Consider the following 24,570-nt stretch of genomic DNA (forward strand, 5'->3'; position numbering starts at 1 on the left):
CCTTCGATTTTTAATGAGCCTGAAGTGACAAGTGCTCGGATAGACCTTTTCCGTTAAGGAGTCTGAAAAGGAATGAAAGGGACTGCTCTGGAAATCTAGACAAAGGGATTACCAAACCAATCGCAAAACTGCAGAATACTTTTTACGGTACGGTAGTCAATCTTCCTAAATGTTATGTTCAGTGCATTGTGATCGATAGGGCGGCAGACACGGCTTCCTATGGATAAAGGATAAAGCCTATTGGTCTCCCAAAATATACTCGACGGTACGTGGGAGCACAAGTCCGTACTGGCACTTATCGTCTCAAAGTGGAGGAATCACCCAACCAACAGTGAAAACAACAGTTACCAGGATTTACAACACCGGAATACATCTCTAGCCTAGACTTCTAGTTGGTGTGCGTGTCTATTCAATTTAACATCTTAAATTGCTCTACATAAATTATCAATTCGGGTATCATAAACTGATGAAGTGTGGTGCACCATATGTGCTTAGTTAACCTTTTCTTACTTCGTTGTTTTATAGATTTTATTTTGTTTTGGGGTTTTGTTTTTGTTGGTTTCCTAAAGTGTCTAATGCAAATGGAAATCCTATTCTAAGGTCTTAAGAATACTTTTAAAGGACAAGTATGGATGTAGATTTCAAGACAAAGTCTATGTCCCTAATGGTAATTTCCAAAACTTAGCACTTCAAAAGATCTTAAAACATGTTATTGATGGAGTTAGTACTTAAACAAAAGTGTAAATATGCAGCTACTTCAATCAAAATAGAATGCAACAACCAAACAATGAGCTAGTGACTATGAAACCCAGTATCCTTGTTGATGTATAAAAAAAAAACTGAACTTAAAGCAATTCAAAAACTGTAAGCAAAGTAAACTAAATCATATTACATCAACTCATATTCTGACCCCTCACCATTCGACTCACTCTGGCTATAGGAGGTAATCATAAACAAATTGAGCAATCTGATATCTAATTTGCATAAAATGAAACTAATATTAAACTACGCATTCATACTTCAATCCCTCACCATTTGAGTTTCTCTGGCTATAGGAGGTAACTGAAAATGACATGAGCAATCCAATAACTAACTTGCAGAAAAATAAACTAATATCAAACTACGCATTCATACTTCAATCCCTCACCATTTGAGTCGCTCTGGCTATAGGAGGTAACTGAAAATGACATGAGCAGTCTAATATCTATCTTGTAGAAAAGTAAATGAACAAAACAAAACTGAAAGAAATAACAATGCTGGAATTAGAACTCAGAAAATAAATCAGCAGAAGGACAAGATGATTCCATCATGTCATTAGTCATTAAAAAGTTGTGTGCATTACTAATCTACAATCAACCGGTTGAACACACTTGCATGAATGAAAAATCTAATCTATCAAACTTGAAAGCAATCAAATGACATAATGAAATCAAAGCAAAATTACAAAATGAAATGTACTCTACCTTACATTCTAATATGCTCCATGAAATCTACTTCACATCTCCTTCCATGTTGAGAACATCAAAGCTTTGTTCAAATTCTTGAAAATTACAAAGTACAACAAAGCTCTCCAAAGTTTTCAAAAGCCATCAAGGAAGAACTACAAACTCCAAGCTAAAGACTCACAAGCTAAAAGACTAACAAATGAAGAAGAGAGATTTCCTATTTATACAAAAAGATGAGAAGCCATCTCATTAATGAGAGTCCATGAATCTCTACCTCTACCTCTAGAGTCCTAATCAAAATAGGAACTGATAAGACACATGTCTTCTTAGAGTTACAATACAATTAGGAGATGTGACACATATCCTCATGATCCCATGATTCTTTCTACTCAAATTCGAATTTGGCCTTAGAGTGCCACATAAGGGTCTTCTAGAAGCCTTCTTTAAACCTACACATGTCAACAATCTCAACCCATTTGTTAAGTATAAGCATATGCGCATTATTTTCTAATTTTTAACCAAAAATTCACTAAAAAGGCTTAGAATTAATAAATATTGTAAAAACATAAATGTGGCCCAATGATAATGAAAGTGGGATGAATGTGGTGACATAGTAGTGAAATGGAGGTGAAATGGAGGTGATATAATGGACATAATAGTGAAAGTGTAATGGAAATGAATGACATTTTCAAGACTCAACAGTGCGTTAGGTTCCAAAGCGTTTTTAGATTCATTAAATTTATTTTATAGTTGATCTTGCTTAAGAAATTTTCCTTTCAGGTTCACCGCGTGATGTAGATGTACAATTCCTAAAATGCAATCTAAGATGATAAACAGTCGTTTAATCTTCTTTTTGCAATGAAAATCCTAGCTACTAAGGAAAGAGAGATGATTCTTTCAACAAAGAGCAAAGAGCACACACTATATGCACTGTCCTAAATCAAGCCAACAAACAGTCTAAATGCAAATGCACATGCATGTATTTGTTTTCAGCCTTCTTAATGTGTGAATGATAAAAAGAAAGCTAAGCGCAAATCTGAATTATTTTTCAAAGCAACAATTACTAACAAGCTTCTTTTCAAAACAAAATGAGGACAATGACGACACTTTGTTATTTGGAATTGAAAACTTGCTTTCGACACTTGAAAAACTACTAATTCAAATCAAATACAAGAGTAACAGTGTAATCGACTATCAAGAATAATCAGATTCTCTTCTATGACTGAAAACGACACTTGCGACACTTTCAAATCAAGAAGCGACAGCACAATTACGCTACTTCTTTGTAAAGGAGAATTGAAAATGACTCAAAATACATAAAAACATTTACATTTCTTTGCACAATGGAGGTGGAATAACAGCAAGGAAAGGGGTTTCAAACAAAGGTGTACTGACTACAGGCAGCAAAACTCCTGAATAGAGCTGAAAAGAGTGAACACAGAAGCCAAAATCTAAGAGCAGAGGAGGTCTGATCAGCACACCTGTAGCACAGGGAAACTGAAATGCAACGCACCTACTACACTCGGCAAGTGCGATGCATTCAGGTTTCAGAGAAGACAGTGCGATGGACCAGGGACGAGACTTTAGCTGGGTTCTAGGTCACAGTTTGCAGCTCAGTTCAGGGATTTAGGCCGAGTAAGTGGTAATCAGTAAATCAATCATAGGGGTAGATCTAAAGAGGTTACTAGAGACACCACAAGGGCAATTAGAGAGCTTGTAAATCAATTGTTTAATTCATAACAAAACCCAAAGATAGACTGAAGCAGCATTGATCTACTTTGCACTTGCATAGCAAATGCAGTTCGAAGGCTAGTTGGCTTGACTTCAGGGTCTGTCTGTAAGTTTATAAAGTAAACAAATGTAGATAAACAAACAGTCTATTCATCCCCAGTGGAGTCGCCATTTTGTTATCGGGAAAACTAGTGTCTATGCAGAGCTGCTAGTCCCACTAAGGCTGGTAGCTACCTTAGAAACAAACAAACTAAAAACTACTTTCATTTTCCTTTATGAGAAATAGATAAGAGAGGAATAAGGAGACCAACCTCTGTCTTGCGCTTGGTTCCTTGCTCGATTCCTCTCCCTTCTGATAGGTCTTCACCACTCGCTTCCTCGTCTACCCAGCTTCAAAGAGCACCTGTAGAATCAAAGCAGCATAACACTATCCAAGAACATAGATCTATTATCATAAACAATATAGGACCAAAGATATATTGACCACACAAATGCATATAACATCAATCATACAAGAATGTGGAGGAAAACTTGAATAGCTTTATTGATAATCAAGAAAGAGCAAAGAGGATTACAACCAATTGTTCTAACCCAGCATCATCCTCTCAGCAAGAAAGTCCTTCTTCACCTCATGAAAAGCTTAGATCACCCAACACTATGATATTGCACGAAGAAACCAACAGCACTTCCTTATAAGATACAAAATTCCAGCCTCTGGATCTCTGGGATGAGGGATCCATATATAGATGTTTGCAAGGGGAATGAGTCAGCTTTTGAGATTTGATTAGTGTCTTCTCTCTGATAGTTCTTGATTCCACTTGGAGATTGATGATCTCTTACTCATCCCTGGTCGAATGCAGAGAGGCAAGTGTCACAAGAGAAGTTTCTGGAAGATTCCATGCTCCTCCACCTTGCAGATTGACCCTGCCATTTGTCCACTCTCGCCCATCACACCCCATAGAAGGGATTTTCAACATGCATCGCACCTACTGTGTGTATTCAGGTGGGATGCAACGCACTTTGACTATGGAGCAGGTGAAATGGTCCAGTTTTGACCAGTTCTGAGTAGTTTTTCATGGAGAACTTCTAGGAGATGTTGTAATAAGTTGACCTTGTTCTTTTAGGGCTTGGAACAACACCTTTAGGGACTTAGGAGCCCTTAATTTATGGAAATTTATGATTGGGGTTGCGGTGTCCAAAAATGTCTATAACAGGAGGGAGTGTTAAAATTGGAAACTAGGGCCAAACTCCACATGGGTCATATTATTTATGAAAGTTGATATTTTTCTTGGATTCCACTCTCCGAGAGGTGTAGGATTGATCTAAATATCATCTGATTTTGACGTGTACAAATGAAGTTATGAATTTATTTTGATTATGGTCAAATTGTCAAGGTCGACCAGAAAACTTATGTAGGCTCAGAAGCCCAACAATCACGTCTATTCATCTTCAACGTTGCATATAGATAGGAGGTGACTTAGCCTCATTTGGACACACTCATTTTCACACTTCTCCCTCTCTCTCCTCATTGATTGGGTACAGATTTCTGGGCCTTTCTCTCTCCACACGTCTAAAATTTCAGGAGAGCGAAATTTCAAGAGGCTGAAATTTCAGGAGGCCAAAATTTCAGGAGACCGAATTTCTGGATAGTTTGACCAAGCATTGACCAGCATGCGTTGACCTCCTTGACTGCGTTTTTTTGGGTCTATCTCTGTTTGGGCAAGCCGCACTTCTGGGCATAGAAATCGAGGCTAAATGTTGATTGTTGACCAGCATTGACTACAACTAGGGCTGACTGTAAGTGGGTTGTTTGACCAGACTTTGACTGGGCTGAATTTTATTTTTTTAGGGTTGTTTTATCTTGTTGTTTGGAGGCTAAAGTTGAATGAAGTTGACCGATTTGTTGAGGGTCAAATTTGCCTTGTTGACCAGTGTTGACTTTTCTGGTTAGGACTCTTTTGCTAGTATTATAAATTATCAGATTTGTAAATTGTGCTATCTCTCTCTGCTGAACTATTGAAGACTAAAAGAATATTTGATCAAGGGTTTCCCCACATTGGGGTTTGTCCCTGGCTGGTGCCACATCTTGTGTCCTCTTGTCTTGGCTTGTCTTCTACTATTTATGTTTATGTTCTATCTGCATTTTATTATCATGTTGATGTGATTGCTAATCTGAATATTGATATAGGCTAGTAAAGAAATTGAAGTAAAATTGCTCTAAAGCACAGAACATACCATTGTTGCCTAAAATTAAGATTAAAGGTTGATATAAACCAACATTTTGTTGTTTTCCCTTGGCATATTGACAAATTCTATGTTTGCCCACAAATTTCTTGACATCAATATTCATACCTGACCAATAATAAAAAGAGCTTAGTTGAGAATATATTTTATCATGGCCAAAGTGGTTAGCTAAACCCCCATTTTGTTTTTCTTTCAGCAAATTGTCTCTCATTAAACTCTTCAAAATGCTCAATTGGTTCCCCTTAAACAATAGTCCCTCCTTAATCATATATTCGATCCAAGTAGTTATATCACTTAACACTGGATTCTCCCATGCTTCATAAGATTCTATAAATTATGGGTCCTCCTCGTACATTTCTTTGAGATGTTCAAATCCCAAAGTACCCACTTGGAATTCCTGCAAAATCAAGCACCTCATGCTCAAAGCATGTGCATCCTTGTTGGCATTCCCACTAATATGTTTAAGAACAAAAGTAAATATTTATGTGTAATCAACCCTCTTCGCATGCTTCTGATTTAAATTCTCTGCCTCGTTAAAAATTTCCATGAAATCAATCCACTTGGCATGCATTTATTTAACTTCTCCTACCCTGTTATAAACTACAAAACATGATTGTCAGTATATAAAATAAATTCTCTAAGCATGAGATAATGCCTCCATTTTTTTAGGGCTTGTATCACTGCGTAAATTCTTTGTCATGTGTGAAATATTTATATTTTGTTTCATTCAAATTCTTGCTAAAATAAGCAACGGTTTTATCATCTTGAATTATAACAACACCAATGGCCATTCCACTTGCATCACACTTAACTTGGAAAGGTTTTCGAAAATTAGCTAGAGCTAAAATTGGTTGCTCCGTTATCTTCTCTTTCAACATTTCAAATGCTCTATCAGCTACAAAAATCCATTTAAATGGTTGATGTTCCTTCTTAATGGTCTCAACCATAGGTGTACATAAATAGCTAAAATTTCTAATGATTTTTTTATAAAAGCTAGTCAACCCATGAAAACTTCTTACCTCATGAATGTTCCTTAGGGTAGTCCATTCTTTGATAGCCTTCACCTTCTTTGGTTCCATTTTTAGTCCTTCCAGGGAGATTATAAAACCCATATAGGTTAACTCTGTTTTCATGAAGGAACATTTCTTCAAGTGTATCAATATTTTCTCTTGTTGTAATCTCTTCAGTACCAACTTCAAGAACCTCAAATGTTCTTCCCTGGTTTTACTAAACACAAGAATATCATCCAAATTATACAATTAAAAAATTTCCAGTAAAATCCTTAAGGATTTATTTCATGAATCTCATGAACATACTAGGTGCATTGGTCAAGCCAAAAGTCATAGCCAACCGCTCATATAAACCATCATTGGTTTTAAAAGTAGTCTTCCATTCATCATCCTCTCTCATCCTAATCTGGTTTTATCCACTTTTAAACTCTGATTTTGGAAAATAACTTGCACCACTCAAATAATCCATTAGTTCATCCTATGGGGTAAAGAAAATATGTACCTTACTGTTATTTTTTTTATTGATATAGAATTCGTACACACTCTCCAACCTCTGTCCTGCTTTGGACTCAAAACTGCAATTACAACACAAGTGCTTAGACTCTCTCTAATCAGCCCTTTATTCAATAACTCCTAATCTTGATTTATAATTTATTCTTTCTCCTTAGGTGTCATCCTATATGCTGCTTTATTTGGTAAACTTGCACCTATAATTAGATCTATGTGATGGTTGATGCTCCTTACAGGTGGTAAGGCATTTGGAAACTCTTTAACAATGATTTCAATAAACTCATTTAGTATCACTTTAATTTTACAAGACAATTCAACCAAATTTGTATTAGTAAGTACAACTAGATTTACTAATCAAAGAAAATTGTACCTCTTCTTCCTTATTGGCTTCTTATAGCAGTTCTTTCCTGCTCATCATTAGCATGCTTAGGCCTGCTTCATTTTTTACTCTCTTCTCTGCTAGGGGCAGCAACACAAGTTTGCAGTTGTCCTTTTCAAAAGTGTATGTGTTTCTCCTTCCATCATGAATAGCTCTCATGTTGAATAACTCTCCTATCGTTGCACATATATAACATCTCACTTCTCTTGATCTTCCTATTCTTCTTGAGAAGAATATCCTACCCATTTTTTATCCCCCTTTGGGAGATTGGCTACTATAGTTTCTTGCTTCTTCTCTCAAAGTATAGAACATGTCTCTGTTCAAAGGTACTTTTATGTTTATTGGACTCCTTCCTCTACTCCTTTGTCTTTGTTTTCTAACAAATTTCTCTTCAACTCTTAAGGCTCCCTGATAGGCATCCTCCACTTTCTTCAGGGAAAAGAATCCAATCTCATCTTGAATATCATAGCTCGAGCCAATTATATATTTAGCCACCTTCTCAAGATATTCCTCTATGTGGCTTACTCTAATGTTAAACCTGTAACATTCTTCGGTGTACTCCTTCATTGTCATAGTTTTCTACCTTAGGTTTTGCATTTTTCTAAACAAATTTAGTTGATAATCCTTGGGCATGAATTTTATTTTAAACTTGGCCACCTTTCCATCCCAACTCAATATTTTTATTTCCCTTTCTTCTATGATACGCCTTCAATTCACCCCACCATAATGTTGTGTGCACCCTTAGCCTGGTCATTACATATTTGACCCTCTGGTTATCCTCCACATATTCATAGTCAAATTACTTATCCAATGTATTAATACAATCAAGCAATTCTTCCATATTCAAGTTTCCATCATACAATGGCACCTCCATCTTCAGCCTAGACCCTACCTTGATAACTAGCTTTATCAATTGTTTTTTTTGTTCTATTTCTTCCTGGAGATCCTTCCATGTCCTCTTTTGAGCTCGTATCTTTGCTCTCGCTGATGTCTCCTACATCAAGTTCTCTTCTTTGGGTTTTCTCCATGGCCTGCATTCTTGTCTGAAGAGGGAGGTTGTTTACCAACAATACTTCTCTCGTGATTACATTTGGACACTATCTAGAACCTCTACTAACCAACTAGGAACATTTGTCCCATAAGGAACACTTAAGAAAAACAAACATATATTCATAGTAAATGTATACAAAGTGTTTTCCCTAGTGGAAAAAAGAAAAAATTGTTAAGATGCTCTTACATCACCTTTTTAACCAGAGTATAATGATTAATCCTTAGTATTATTTTGAATTTTAGTTATTTAGAATAATTTTTTGAAATTATTAATGCATTCAACATTTTGAAAAAATCTTTAAATACTTAAATTTTGCAAAATATATAGTTGGAAAATTTAAACAAAATTGATTGAAAAAAAACAAAAAAAAAATCAAAAAAACATCTAATAATTAAATGATACTTAAATCTCCCCAATGGGGGTGCCAAGTGGTCAATCAAAGGCCTAGGACATGGGCTATAACTCACATACCACGCGTCATTAATGTTATCAAGGTGTGTTGGGAACACTTTGTCTGGTGCTTGGCGGCTGAAGGTTCTAGAGAGTCTCTTGTGTTTAACCAGTCTTGGCTTTGTCGTAGAGCTCATTTGCAAGTTTCGGGTGATGAGGGATAAGATTGTAGTGGGAGAAAATTCTCCAAGTGCGAAGGGTGGCTTACCATTCAAATCATTCCATGTTCCTAGCCTGAACACGGTTAATTTGTGCTATGTGTGGGGCTAGTATGGTGCAACGTCGGCTATGGTGGTGACTCGAGGTGCTATTTGGGACCCTAGGATGCATTGTGTTACTATAGCAAGGGATAATTAAGTGCAATTTGGGTGAAGTGGCTTCTACAGTAGGAACATCCTTAACTTGGTTCTTGGGCCAACCCACTTCACTTGCTCATACGTAATTTTTTGTGGTCCATCCTTGAATGGTTGTAGTGAATGGTATGCATTGTCTGGTTTTGGACCCTTCGTAGGAACTGTTGTGGACTGGGTGTTCATTACGGATTGTGTCAAGCATCCTGTAAAGTTGGGTAGGTAGCATGAGGGGATTTTTTCCTTGGGGCCTCTATACAACGGTCAAGAAAGCATCCTAGGGTGGGGGCTATGGGTCGTTGGGTATTGAAAATTATCAGTGCGTAAGCTTGGTGTGTAGGGGTCGTGCTTGGAGTTGGAATGGTTCTGTTTCCAGTTGGAAATTTTTTTCGTTGATATTGGTGTTGGTCACACAAGGAAGTTCTTAGTTGGGGGCCTGCATGGTGTGAGTCCTTGTCAGATCAGAGGGAATGGGGAGATAAGGGTGTGATGAAACACCAAAGGGGATGTGTACATAGCGGTGTTGGCCCTCGAGGGGAGGGAGTGAGGCATCCAGTGGACCAACAAGATATTGGGGTGGAGGTTAATTAGCAGCAGGCTCATTCTCCAGGAAGAGTTGGCCTTCCCCCTCCATTTGACTCGATTGAAGCTCAGTTGTGTCAGGTCACTTTGATGGTGGAAAAATTAGCTTGGGATCATCACGATGACAACAATGAGCTTATAGCCTTTATGAATGATTTACAACATAACCAGTGGCACATGATGGATATGTTGATCTCTCTCTGACATGGGAAGAACCAAATTCAGGGCATACACTTATTGGAAGGAAGGTTGGTCCATATGGAAGAACATGTACATGAGACCTTTCATCAGCCTCAGTTGCCTAGGAATGAGATGGATGCTCCTGGTCTGGGTAATGTTGCTGACTAGAGATGGTGGTCAGTTGTTTCTGGGTTTTTGGGTTTCTGGGTAATGTGGGTAGTCTGCATGAAATCATTTATCTTTCTCTTAATGTTGTTTTCTTATTTTTTATTTTATCTCCTAGCCAACAAGTCCAATAGGAATGCGACTGGGTGTATTTTGCTTGTCAGCTTATCACGATGTAGTACTTTGAAAAATTAATAATATTTTGACTTACAAAAAAATAAACTAGCATTTGCACCAGATGTTGCAAAGAAAACACTGTAAGGCATTAAGTGCAGAAATCCATTATCCATGTAATGTGTGCATTACTCAAGAAGGTGGATCTCTCTAAATTTTTTGCAAACATTTATGTTGTTGCATTGCTAATTTATTTAGAATCTACTACTACCTCCTCTTATTGTAATATAATTGTAGATATGGGTCTCCTGATCTCTTGCAAACATTCTAATCTGATGATTGTTATAGCTATGCATCCCATGAATACTATGGAGATTTTAACGCAAACCCCAAAGCATAATGAACAAAATTGATGCGGCTATGAATTTTTCCAACCTTCAGTCCTCCTCTGATTGTGAACTCTAAGCCACATTTCAAGTTTACCAAAGCAAACCCCAAAGCATAATGAACAAAATTGATGCAGCTATGAATTTTTCCAACCTTCAGTCCTCATCTGATTTTGAACTTTGGCAAGAGACCTTTTAATAGTAGGCTAAAAGATTATTTTGAATGTCTTACAAGTCACAAGTGGGACAGGGGACTAGTTCATTATGGTATATGGGATCCAGAGAATTATCAAAATGGATTTACAATGCGGAGAAAAGATTTGCAGGAAGCTTGAAGCTTGAATTCAATGCCGAGGTCACATCATGTAAGAGTACGAAAGATATGTAATTGACAAGTTTAATATAATAGCCGATGAGGGGAGGTTCCCCTAGTTAACTTATGACACCAAATCAAGAGGTGAATTTAGACATTGTACTTCTACTTCCTTGAAAAGCTTGTATGGAGATGAGATTGATGCATGATTAGGTTATTTTTCCTTCTCAACTCTGTATGTGGAATTGGGTTTTCTAGCTTTGAATAATGAGGCAAGGGAAGTTTTCATGAATTGTAGATTGTAGGTTATTTTAGGAATAAAGACATTTCTGATTGAGAAATGACTGTGTTATGTTTGATTGAATTGCACATCATTGAGACTCTACTAAAACATCCAATAATATTAACATTTATTAGAATTTTGATGATTTTCCTTATTTTGGAGTGACTCCAAAATGCTACACCTGATCATTGTTCACAGTGTATTGGACCATAGTCTTTGATAAAATTGCTTTACAACTCATGCAGCTACTACTGCCTCTTTAATTCTTTTCATTTGCAAATTGCACCATTTAAGCTCAGCCATATTCTGGTGATGGAACATATAAATTTTACTGTAAAATCCTCCCTGCTACCATCTCTGAATCCTGCAGTCACTGAGCAAGGCTCCCCACACCCCACCATTTAAGCTTAGCCATATTCTGGTGATGGAACATATAAATTTTACTGTACAATCCTCCCTGCTACCATCTCTGAATCCTGCAGGCACTGAGCAAGGCTCCCCACACCCCACCATTTAAGCTCAGCCATATTCTGGTGATGGAACATATAAATTTTACTGTACAATCCTCCCTGCTACCATCTCTGAATCCTGCAGGCACTGAGCAAGGCTCCCCACACCCGAAAATCAATTTTCAAGGGAATATTTTTAATAACAGCATGTGCATCATCCAGTTGCCCTGCACGGACAAGAAGATCGACCATACAGGCATAATGATATAGCCCAAGTGTGATACAATAAGAAAAAACTGGCAATATCGTTTCAGCTAAATTTGGTGAGCTCAGAGGTGTGTTTGCCTCTCAAGACCAATTATTCATGCTCTAGAATCTGAATTGGGTAAAATTTACTGATCCAATGTCGTAAAGTTGATGATCATTGAGAAAAGATCCATGAACATAAGAACAAACTTCATGATTTGATGGGACCAAAATCCACATAGTCCAAGTAACCTATCTGTCATTCAAAAAGGATTTTTATTCAGATAACTGAACATTGTCCAAGTAAACTTATCTTTATCATTCAAGAAGATTTTTTTAGAGAAGGGAAAGCACTGCAAAACAAGTAATTCGTTTTCAAGCCATTATAAATATGTCTATCCAGAACAGTTTGTTAAACATGTTTTTTTTTTTTTTTTTTTTTTTTTTTTTTTAATTCTGATTACACAAACACAAACAAACCATGTAAGAGCTTCTGTAGTGATATCGAAGATGCAGAAGAAGACCAGACATATTATAAACACTGCACATTTTTGAAATTTTAGCAAACAGGAAGAGTTATGAAGTTTCTCTTCATGACAGGATATATTATTCTGTACATAGAAGGTACATCAAAAGTTAATTCAACAGTCAAAATACAAATTTGACTATAAGAGTAGTTCTTCAGTCAAGTAGTGGAAATTGGCTAGCTTTGAGGCAAAAACCGTGCAGACAATGTGTGCTAGGCATGCTTTTGAAACTTTTGAAAGTCAAGTTTTAACACAAAAAGTCAATTTTCTTTCCAATGACAATAATCTACACCATGCTTCTGCACTACACACCCTTTTTTCCATCAACACCTTCGGCAAGATGAACTACTAAAGCATAGTAACTGCATGCTGCCATCTTTTCAGGTTTCACTATTTACATATATGTACACCCAATGCGGAATGGCATAATTTTAGAGCACAAGGATTTTGGATAACTAAACTGCAATAGAAAAACAAGAAAGTGCCTTCTCTCAATAACACAGTCTCCTGTCAAGGGAAGTCACTTGGAAAGGGATCACTCACATTTGCATACAGAAGGAAAAGCATGAAAATAAAATGTTGTACAACAAATGGCCATAATTGATGGATAAAGTTTGCACAGTGCCTAGGAGGCCAATCTCAAGGAGTATCAAGAATCAGATGATCCAATGGCAGCCATGTCATAAACTTGAAAGGGATCTGTTTCAACACCATAGTCCATCAAAGGTCTGTCTTCCAGTTGATCATCATGGTCATACACAAAATCGGGAATCTCAATCTGTCGCTTCCTAATGTAATCCCAGATAAATTCTAGACGATTTACATACTTCAGTTTCCAGTATAAACTGCATAACACATCAAAAACTGCATGAGCACATCTGCAACAATTAGTTCTAATGAATTATTTGAATCAAAATGAAAACTCAGCTTAATACTCACCCTGCACTCAAGAAGAAATGGCCAAGGGTTGCAAAAAACAGTCTTGACTGAAGCCCTGAATGTAGGAAATACACCACCTGAAGCCTTTCCTTAAAATCCGGAGGAAGTTATTCCTAGATCAACCACAAAGTAGACACACCGGGGCAGTTTTCACTCCTTTGAACAGAGGTATGAATGTAAACAAGACAGTAAGGCCCTTCAGGTATTTCATTTGAGATCTTATCGTAAACATATTTCTGTAGCCTACAAGAGGAGCTGCAGACATAAATATAAACTTCATCTCTTAGTGGAAGGCGTGGATAATCTGAAAAGGGAGATATATGGTAGAGTCCAAATTTTTATTGCTGATTTATTTAACATGCTTCAAAAACAATACATAGTTCATATAAACGGAAAACATCCCAATCTGAACTGAATTGAAATAGCAAACATGGAATGGCAATAGGTTCAATGGAGCAATCAGTTAACAGATAGAACTCAACCACTAACAATCCACTTTGGAAACAAACCACCTTAACACAATAAACTAATTCAACTGAATTTTTAATGTGCCAACCAATTAGTAAAAACCATTGAGCTACAAGAGGTGCCATTACCAGACAGCTTAATAAACTTATCAAACACAATAATCCTTTTGTAGTATCGATTAATAACCATAAAAACTAAAACCTTAAAAGTCTACTCTGGCAATTTCAAGATGGCTCAAGGGTCACTACAATATAGTTGTATCCTTGTGGTAAAATGGAAAATCGAATTGTTCATCAATTTCAAGATGTCTCAAGGGTCACTACAATATAGTTGTATCCTCATGGAAAAATGGAAAATGAAATTGTTCATCGATGGCATGGAATTGAAATAGTGCTGGCCTAGGTTGAAGATATGGCACAGTGCTTGGATATAGATACAAAGAAGAAAGAGGAAGAATATATTGCAAAAATGTTAAACAAGACCTTATATTATTATGCACGCAGAAAATGAAACCACAAGCATAACAATTCTAAGAGAATTTATGCAATGGCAACTGCAATAGATGTATAGATGAAGATACAAAGGGAGAAAGAGGGTGAAGAGGAAAAACCAAATTCTATGTATTAGAGATGGAAGAAAACTCTTAGCCAACACCAACAACTTCTTCACTCTACAAGCAATACGAACTCTTAAATATATTCTTCTATCCAATATGATGTCTTAAATATATCCTACTGTCTGAAGCATACTTTTCATAATATGATCTTACCCTATGCCTTTCATGGCTTTCCTCTAGTTTAGTGTGCATGCTCCTGCAAGATGGACTTGATATAGGCATCATACAAGAATCATGGCACAAGGATTTTTGCTAACTAAACTGCAATAGAAAAACAAGAAAGTGCCTTCTCTCAAGAACACAGTCTCCTGTCAAGGGAGGTCACTTGGAAAGGGATCACTCACATTTGCATACAGAAGGAAAAGCAAGAAAATAAAATGATATACAACAAATGGCCATAATTGATGGATAAAGTTTGCACAGTGCCTAGGAGGCCCATCTCAAAGAGTATCAAGAATCAGATGATCCAATGGCAGCCATGTCATAAACTTGAAAGGGATCTGTTTCAACACCATAGTCCATCAAAGGTCTGTCTTCCAATTGATCATCATGGTCATACACAAAATCATGAATCTTAATCTGTCCCTTCCTAATGTAATCCCAGATAAATTCTAGACGATTTACATACTTCAGTTTCCAGTATAAATTGCATAACACATCAAAAACTGAATGAGCACATCTGCAACAATTAGTTCTAATGAATTATTTGAATCAAAATGCAAACTCAGATTAATACTCACCCTGCACTCAAGAAGAAACGGCAAAGGGTTGCAAAAAACAGTCTTGACTAAAGCCCTGAATGTAGGAAATACACCACCTGAAGACTTTCCTTAAAAGCCGAAGGAAGTTCTTCATAGGTCAACCACAAAGTAGACACGATGGGGCAGTTTTCACTCCTTTGAACAGGGGTATGAATGTAAACAAGACAGTAAGGCCCTTCAGGTATTTCATTTGAGATCTTATCATAAACATATTTCTGTAGCCTTTGTCCACTGACAAGAGGAGCTGCAGACATAAATAAAACTTCATCTCTTAGTGGAAGGCGTGGATAATCTGAAAATGGAGATATATGGTAGAGTCCAAATTTTTATTGTTGATTTGTTTAACATGCTTCAAAAACAATACATAGTTCATATAAAAGGAAAACATCCCAATATGAACTGAATTGAAATAGCAAACATGGAATGGCAATAGGTTCAATAGAGCAATCACTTAATAGATAGAACTCAACCACTAACAATCCGCTTTGGAAACAAACCACCTTAATGCAATAATCTAATTCGACTGAATTTTTAATGTGCCAACCAATTGGTAAAAAACATTGAACTACAAGAGGTGCCATTACCAGACAGCTTAATATACTTATCAAACACAATAATCCTTTTGTAGTATCGATTAATAACCATAAAAACTAAAACCTTAAAAGTCTACTCTGGCAATTTCAAGATGTCTCAGGGGTCACTACAATATAGTTGTATCCTCGTGGTAAAATGGAAAATCGAATTGTTCATCGATTTCAAGATGGCTCAAGGGTCACTACAATATAGTTGTATCCTCATGGAAATATGGAAAATGAAATTGTTCATCGATGCCATGGAATTAAAATAGTGTTGGCGTAGGTTGAAGATATGGCACAGTGCTTGGATATAGATACAAAGAAGAAAGAGGAAGAATATATTGCAAAAATGTTAAAAAAGACCTTATATTATTATGCACGCAGAAAATAAAACCACAAGCATAACAATTCTAGGAGAATTTATGCAGTGGCCGCTGCAATATATGTATAGATGATGATACAAAGGGAGAAAGAGGGGAAGAAGAAAAGCCAAATTCTATGTATTAGAGATAGAAGAAAACCCTTAGCCCAACACCAATAATTTCTTCACTCTACAAGCAATACGAACTCTTAAATATATTTTCTATCCAATATGATGTCTTAAATATATCCTACTGTCTGAAGCATACTTTTCATAATATGATCTTACCCTATGCCTTTCATGGCTTTCCTCTAGTTTAGTGCACATGCTCCTGCAAGATGGACTTGATATAGGCATCATACAAGAATCATGGTAATTATTAATGAACATAACAGATCCCAGGGTATGGGTTTGACCAAATCACTAGGGTAACAATTCAAACTAGGTTGCTTGCCAGTATCATTCAGATAATCAATAGCAGAGCCATTCAGTATGAGAGTAATAGCATATGATTTACGAATACTGTTCACTCATAGCCACCAAAAAATCATAGTATCTACCCTCCAAAATTAGAAACAAAGCCCAGCAGGCAAATTTTTGAACTTCCAACTTTGAGGGGAGGCTTTCCACTTGTCTATTATGCACCTAGGGCATGGTGGGTGATTTAATCCTATATCAGACCCCTTCGAGGACAGTAGACACAAGGTACAAATAATAATCATGTTTCAACACCATAGTCCATCAAAGGTCTGTCTTCCAGTTGATCATCATGGTCATACACAAAATCAGGAATCTCAATCTTTCCCTTCCTAATGTAATCCCAGATAAATTCTAGATGATTTAAATACTTCAGTTTCTAGGATAAACTGCATAACACATCAAAAACTGCATGAGCACATCTGCAACAATTAGTTCTAATGAATTATTTGAATCAAAATGCAAACTCAGCTTAATACTCACCTTGCACTCAAGAAGAAACGGCCAAGGGTTGCAAAAAACAGTCTTGACTGAAGCCCTGGATGTAGGAAATACACCACCTGAAGCCTTTCCTTAAAGGATGAAGGAAGTTCTTCATAGATCAACCACAAAGTAGACACGTCGGGGCAGTTTTCACTCCTTTGAACAAAGGTATGAATGTAAACAAGACAGTAAGGCCCTTTAGGTATTTCATTTGAGATATTATCATAAACATATTTCTGTAGCCTTTGTCCACTGACCAGAGGAGCTACAGACATAAATATAAACTTCATCTCTTAGTGGAAGGCATGGATAATCTGAAAAGGGAGATATATGGTAGAGTCCAAAATTTTATTGCTGATTTATTTAACATGCTTCAAAAACAATACATAGTTCATATAAAAGGAAAACATCCCAATCTGAACTGAATTGAAATAACAAACATGGAATGGCAACAGGTTAAATGGAGCAATTAGTTAATAGACAAAACTCAACCACTAACAATCGACTTTGGAAACAAACCACCTTAATGCAATAAACTAATTCGACTGAATTTTTAATGTGCCAACCAATTGGTAAAAAACATTGAGCTACAAGAGTTGCCATTACCAGACAGCTTAATAAACTTATCAAACACAATAATCCTTTTGTAGTATCGATTAATAACCATAAAAACTAAAACCTTAAAAGTCTACTCTGGCAATTTCAAGATGGCTCAGGGGTCACTACAATATAGTTGTATCCTCGTGGTAAAATGGAAAATCGAATTGTTCATCGATTTCAAGATGGCTCAAGGGTCACTACAATATAGTTGTATCCTCATGGAAAAATGGAAAATGAAATTGTTCATCGATGCCATGGAATTGAAATAGTGCTGGCATAGGTTGAAGATATGGTACAGTTCTTGGATATAGATACAAAGAAGAAAGAGGAAGAATATATTGCAAAAATGTTAAACAAGACCTTATATTATTATGCACGCAAAAAATAAAACCACAAGCATAACAATTCTGGGAGAATTTATGCAGTGGCCACTGCAATAGATGTATAGATGAAGATACAAAGGGAGAAAGAGTGGAAGAGGAAAAACCAAATTCTATGTATTAGAGATGGAAGAAAACTCTTAGCCCAACACCAATAATTTCTTCACTCTACAAGCAATACGAACTCTTAAATATATTTTTTGTCCAATATGATGTCTTAAATATATCCTACTGTCTGAAGCATACTTTTCATTTTATGATCTTACCCTATGCCTTTCATGGCTTTCCTCTAGTTTAGTGTGCATGCTCCTGCAAGATGGACTTGATATAGGCATCATACAAGAATCATGGGAATTATTAATGAACATAACAGATCCCAGGGTATGGGTTTGACCAAATCACTAGTGTAATGTTTCAAACTAGGTTGCTTTCCAGTATCATTCAGATAATCAATAGCAGAGCCATTCAGTATGAGAGTAATAGTATATGATTTACAAATGTTATTCACTCATAGCCACCTAAAAATCATAGTATCTACCCTCCCAAATTAGAAACAAAGCCCAGCAGGCAACTTTTTGAACTACCGGCTTTGAGGGGAGGGTTTCCACTTGTCTGTTATGCACCTAGGGCATGGTGGGTGATTTAATCCTATATCAGACCCCTTCGAGGACAGTAGACACAAGGTACAAACAGTAATCATGTTTCAACACCATAGTCCATCAAAGGTCTGTCTTCCAGTTGATCATCATGGTCATACACAAAATCAGGAATCTCAATCTGTCCCTTCCTAATGTAATCCCAGATAAAGTCTAGACAATTTACATACTTCAGTTTCCAGTATAAACTGCATAACACATCAAAAACTGCATGAGCACATCTGCAACAGTTAGCTCTAATGAATTATTTGAATCAAAATGCAAACTTAGCTTAATACTCACCCTGCACTCAAGAAGAAACAGCCAAGGCTTACAAAAAATAGTCTTGACTGAAGCCCTGGATGTAGGAAATACACCACCTGAAGCCTTTCCTTAAAATCCGGAGGAAGTTCTTCATAGATCAACCACAAAGTAGACACGCCAGGGCAGTTTTCACTCCTTTGAATAGAGGTATGAATGTAAACAAGACAGTAAGGCCCTTCAGGTATTTCATTTGAGATCTTATCGTAAACATATTTCTGTAGCCTTTGTCCACTGACAAGAGGAGCTACAGACATAAATATAAACTTCATCTCTTAGTGGAAGGCATGGATAATATGAAAAGCGAGATATATGGTAGAGTCCAAATTTTTATTGCTGATTTATTTAACATGCTTCAAAAATAATACATAGTTCATATAAAAGGAAAACATCCCAATCTGAACTGAATTAATAACAAACATGGAATGGCAACAGGTTCAATGGAGCAATGAGTTAACAGACAGAACTCAACCACTAACAATCGACTTTGGAAACAAACCAACTTAATGCAATAAACTAATTCGACTGAATTTTTAATGTGCCAACCAATTGGTAAAAAACAAATAGCTACAAGAGGTGCCATTACCAGACAGCTTAATAAACTTATCAAACACAATAATCCTTTTGTCGTATCGATTAATAACCATAAAAACTAAAACCTTAAAAGTCTACTCTTGCAATAATTTCTTCACTCTACAAGCAATACGAACTCTTAAATATATTTTCTGTCCAATATGATGTCTTAAATATATCCTACTGTCTGAAGCATACTTTTCATAATATGATCTTACCCTATGCCTTTCATGGCTTTCCTCTAGTTTAGTGTGCATGCTCCTGCAAGATGGACTTGATATAGGCATCATACAAGAATCATGGGAATTATTAATGAACATAACAGATCCCAGGGTATGGGTTTGACCAAATCACTAGGGTAACAATTCAAACTAGGCTGCTTGCCAGTATCATTCAGATAATCAATAGCAGAGCCATTCAGTATGAGAGTAATAGTATATGATTTACAAATGCTATTCACTCATAGCCACCAAAAAATCATAGTATCTACCCTCCAAAATTAAAAACAAAGCCCAACAGGCAACTTTTTGAACTTCCAGCTTTGAGGGGAGGGTTTCCACTTGTCTATTATGCACCCAGGGCATGGTGGGTGATTTAATCCTATATCAGACCCCTTCGAGGACAGCAAACACAAGGTACAAATAGTAATCATGTTTCAACACCATAGTCCATCAAAGGCCTGTCTTCCAGTTGATCATCATGGTCATACACAAAATCAAGAATCTCAATCTTTCCCTTCCTAATGTAATCCCAGATAAATTCTAGACGATTTACATGCTTCAGTTTGCAGTATAAACTGCATAACACATCAAAAACTGCATGAGCACATCTACAACAATTAGTTCTAATGAATTATTTGAATCAATATGCAAACTCAGCTTAATACTCACCCTACACTCAAGAAGAAACGGCCAAGGATTGCAAAAGACAGTCTTGACTGAAGCCCTGGATGTAGGAAATACACCACCTGAAGCGTTTCCTTAAAAGCCGGAGGAAATTCTTCATAGATCAACCACAAAGTAGACATGCCGAGTCTGTTTTCACTCCTTTGAACAGAGGTATGAATGTAAACAAGACAGTAAGGCCCTTCAGGTATTTCATTTGAGATCTTATCGTAAACATATTTCTGTAGCCTTTGTCCACTGACAAGAGGAGCTGCAGACATAAATATAAACTTCATCTCTTAGTGGAAGGCATGGATAATCTGAAAAGGGAGATATACGGTAGAGTCCAAATTTTTATTGCTGATTTATTTAACATGCTTCAAAAACAATACATAGTTCATATAAAAGGAAAACATCCCAATCTGAACTGAATTGAAATAACAAACATGGAATGGCAACAGGTTCAATGGAGCAATCAGTTAACAGACAGAACTCAACCACTAACAATCCACTTTGGAAACAAGCCACCTTAATGCAATAAACTAATTCAATTGAATTTTTAATGTGCCAACAAATTGGCAAAAAACATTTAGCTACAAGAGGTGCCATTACCAGACAGCCTAATAAACTTATCAAACACAATAATCCTTTTGTAGTATCGATTAATAACCATAAAAACTAAAACCTTAAAAATATACTCTGGAAATTTCAAGATGCCTCAGGGGTCACCAAAATATAGTTGTATCCTCGTGGTAAAATGGAAAATCGAATTGTTCACCGATTTCAAGATGGCTCAAGGGTCACTACAATATAGTTGTATCTTCATGGAAAAATGGAAAACGAAATTGTTCATCGATGGCATGGAATTGAAATAGTGCTAGCCTAGGTTGAAGATATGGCACAGTGCTTGGATATAGATACAAAGATGAAAGAGGAAGAATATATTGCAAAAATGTTAAACAAGACCTTATATTATTATGCACGCAGAAAATAAAACCATAAGCATAACAATTCTAGGAGAATTTATGCAGTGGACACTACAATAGATGTATAGATGAAGATACAAAGGGAGAAAGAGGGGAAGAGGAAAAACCAAATTCTATGTATTAAGGATGGAAGAAAACTCTTAGCCCAACACCAATAATTTCTTCACTCTACAAGCAATAGAAACTCTTAAATATATTCTTTTGTCCAATATGATGTCTTAAATATATCCTACTGTCTGAAGCATACTTTTCATTATATGATCTTACCCTATGCCTTTCATGGCTTTCCTCTAGTTTAGTGTGCATGCTCCTGCAAGATGGACTTGATATAGGCATCATACAAGAATCATGGGAATTATTAATGAACATAACAGATCCCAGGGTATGGGTTTGACCAAATCACTAGGGTAACAATTCAAACCAGATTGCTTGCCAGTATCATTCGGATAATCAATAGCAAAGCCATTCAATATGAAAGTAATAGTATATGATTTACAAATGCTATTCACTCATAGCCACCAAAAACTCATAGTATCTACCCTCCAAAATTAGAAACAAAGCCCAAGAGGCAACTTTTTGAACTTCCAGCTTTGGGGGGGGGGGGTTTCCACTTGTCTATTATGCACCCAGGGCATGGTGGGTGATTTAATCCTATATCAGACCCCTTCGAGGACAGCAGACACAAGGTACAAAATGTAATCATGTTTTTTGTTTTTAATTCTGATCACACAAACACAAACAAACCATGTAAGAGCTTCTGCAGTGATATCAAAGATGCAGAAGCAAACCAGATAGATTAGAAACACTGCACATTTCTGAAATTTTAGCAAACAATAAGAGCTATGAAGTTTTTCTTCATGACAGGAGCCAAGATGCCAACTATTTGAGTTTAGAGGCTTGTAGTTCAAGGCTTGACGGCTTTAATAAAAGTTTCATTTTCCAAAAGAGTCAAAATGCCAACTCCCTGAGTTCAATGGCCTAACAGGGCTGTAAAACTGGCAATATCGTTTCCAGCTCCAAGCCGGTCATGATTGATGAGGAGCCTGCATGAACACCTCCAGGCAAAGGGAAAGCCAAAATGACCAACGAACAAGTTGGTCCATCCTTGCAGGCTGGCCCTTGAAGGCAAGATGCCCTGATTTTCAATGCAATCTTTACTTCTTTTGGTTAGCTCTTGAATTTCTGGTTTCTTTTCAGAACATGTGGACATTACTTGGTGTTTTGTTTTGTCAGCACACATATACTATTGTGTATGCTCAGAATGGTCCTATGCTAGCTGGCAACAAGGTATGACCTGGTTTTTTATTATGGCAGACCACACCTAATATTGTTTGTAACTTTTTTTACAATATTAATACATATGTAATTTATATTTTTAAAAAAATGCAATGTTAGGGCATTACATTTAGACAAATTTACTAACAAATTCGCTACCTAAACATTCATTATCATTCTATGAATGTGTTCTGATAACATATTTCTATAGATATGGGTTGCATCTACTCTTTTCACGGTTTGTATATTAGTTTATATGCCTTCGTCTTGCCTTTGGGCAGGCGCAACAGGGGCAATATTAGTTACTTCAAAAACACAGCTTAATAATGCAACCAATCCATTCATTCGGCAAGGTTGGGGCCTTATGCTTTTTAGTTTTTTGTGTTAGTTTAAACTAATACCAAGGAATTCAATTCTACAATTATATTATATGAGCAGACAGAAAGACCCATTAGCCTTGATTTTGCAGTATATGAAGCCCACATTTCTGGGCTATCTAATTACTAATGTAGTTGGACTTGGAATAGAGATGACTGCTAAAATCTAATTATCACTGTAGTTTGACTTGGACTGGCATTACTTGCCAAATGTTTGGAAACTCAGGCTATCTAATTACTAATGTAGTTGGACTTGGAATAGAGATGACTGCCAAAATCTAATTATCACAGTAGTTTGAATGGGACTGGCATTACTTGCCAAATGTTTGGAAACTCAAAGGAGCAATCTAGTCGAATAGCAAGAAACTTTTTGGCAAGTTTTAGACTGAAGTTTGTTGTTTCACTTTCAACTACATTTTAGTGAATAATCGCTCAGTGAAATTCAGAACCGAAGGTCAATTACCAGTAAATATTTATCCTAACCAAGGTATTTTCAAGGTATTTGGGAAATCGGTAATTAGAACTCACAATTATTGGTACCACTAAGATAACTAAGATAGCATAGCATCGTTGATAAGAAAAATCCTTGATATGATAGCTCACAGACTATATTAGAGTAAAGCGAATAATGTAGGTGTGCCATTGACAAAACAAAAGACCAAGTAATTTCGACATGTTCAGAAAAGAAACCATATATGACACAGTTAACCAAAAGAACTAAAGATTACAATGAAGATCAGGGCATCTTGCCTTCAAGGGAGTGTTTACTAAATTCTCAGGATTAAACATGTGGTCAGAGCTCAAACAGAAATATACTAGGAATGAGCCTGGGCCATGAGATTGAAAATCTATAGGCATCTACTCCCATCGCAGACATTAGATCAATATCCTCCTTCAAAACCCACATGAAATTTTGCATCAGGTTGATATCCAAATCATCTATGAGTTTAACTATTGATACATTATTATGAAAACAACAATAATGGGGTTGGACATGCACATAAAGCTTGAGGATGGCTTACAAGTAGCCACTGCATATAGGTTGTCCTCGTGACATTTATTGTTCTTAGATTTGCAGATAATAATACCTTGTAACGATGGTATTGATCAACAGTTACATCTGCATTACCTCCATCCACAGTAATCCCTGACAATACAGTTAAAACAAAAAACAGCTCACTTCCAGCCTTGGCCTTGAAAGTCCCAAAGTAAAGTAAGGAACTGGGTAGAATGCAAATGAAAGGATGAATGAAGATATGTGATGAAACAAACCTTCCCTTCCCTATTGAGTTTATCGAGGCCATTCTCAGGGCGAGGGCCTGTGAGAGTATCGTTACACTGCTTATCCAACAACCCCATTGCTCTTATTTCTCCCTCTATGTAAACAGATAGGGTTATTCAGAGTTAGTGATACCCAAATCCCAGCAACCGAAATGGGAGATAT

At 36.6% G+C, this 24,570-nt stretch overlaps 2 protein-coding genes across 2 annotated transcripts; both read right to left on the minus strand.

Moving 5' to 3' along the window:
• Window positions 1-18,771: 18,771 nt before the first annotated feature.
• Window positions 18,772-19,303, minus strand: LOC149234013 (uncharacterized). Its single transcript, XM_089368120.1, has 2 exons — window positions 19,014-19,303; window positions 18,772-18,919 (listed from the first exon to the last, which is right to left on the minus strand). Exons 1-2 carry the CDS (start codon window positions 19,301-19,303, stop codon window positions 18,772-18,774), a joined length of 438 nt encoding a protein of 145 aa, XP_089224246.1.
• A 949-nt stretch (window positions 19,304-20,252) lies between these two features.
• Window positions 20,253-20,784, minus strand: LOC149234014 (uncharacterized). Its single transcript, XM_089368121.1, has 2 exons — window positions 20,495-20,784; window positions 20,253-20,400 (listed from the first exon to the last, which is right to left on the minus strand). Exons 1-2 carry the CDS (start codon window positions 20,782-20,784, stop codon window positions 20,253-20,255), a joined length of 438 nt encoding a protein of 145 aa, XP_089224247.1.
• Window positions 20,785-24,570: the final 3,786 nt, after the last annotated feature.

The sequence above is a fragment of the Pinus tabuliformis genome, chromosome 8 (assembly GCF_031772625.1).
Source record: "Pinus tabuliformis cultivar Carrire ecotype Pingquan chromosome 8, CPIR1, whole genome shotgun sequence".
Classification (NCBI taxonomy): domain Eukaryota; kingdom Viridiplantae; phylum Streptophyta; class Pinopsida; order Pinales; family Pinaceae; genus Pinus; species Pinus tabuliformis.

Coding starts and splice junctions, on each gene's coding strand:
- LOC149234014 (XM_089368121.1), bottom strand. CDS start 20,784: ATGAAGTTTATATTTATGTCTGCAGCTCCTCTTGTCAGTGGACAAAGG. Junction 20,401..20,494: donor CGTTTCTTCTTGAGTGTAGG/GTGAGTATTAAG, acceptor TGTGTTATGCAG/TTTATACTGCAAACTGAAGC.
- LOC149234013 (XM_089368120.1), bottom strand. CDS start 19,303: ATGAAGTTTATATTTATGTCTGTAGCTCCTCTTGTCAGTGGACAAAGG. Junction 18,920..19,013: donor TGTTTCTTCTTGAGTGCAGG/GTGAGTATTAAG, acceptor TGTGTTATGCAG/TTTATACTGGAAACTGAAGT.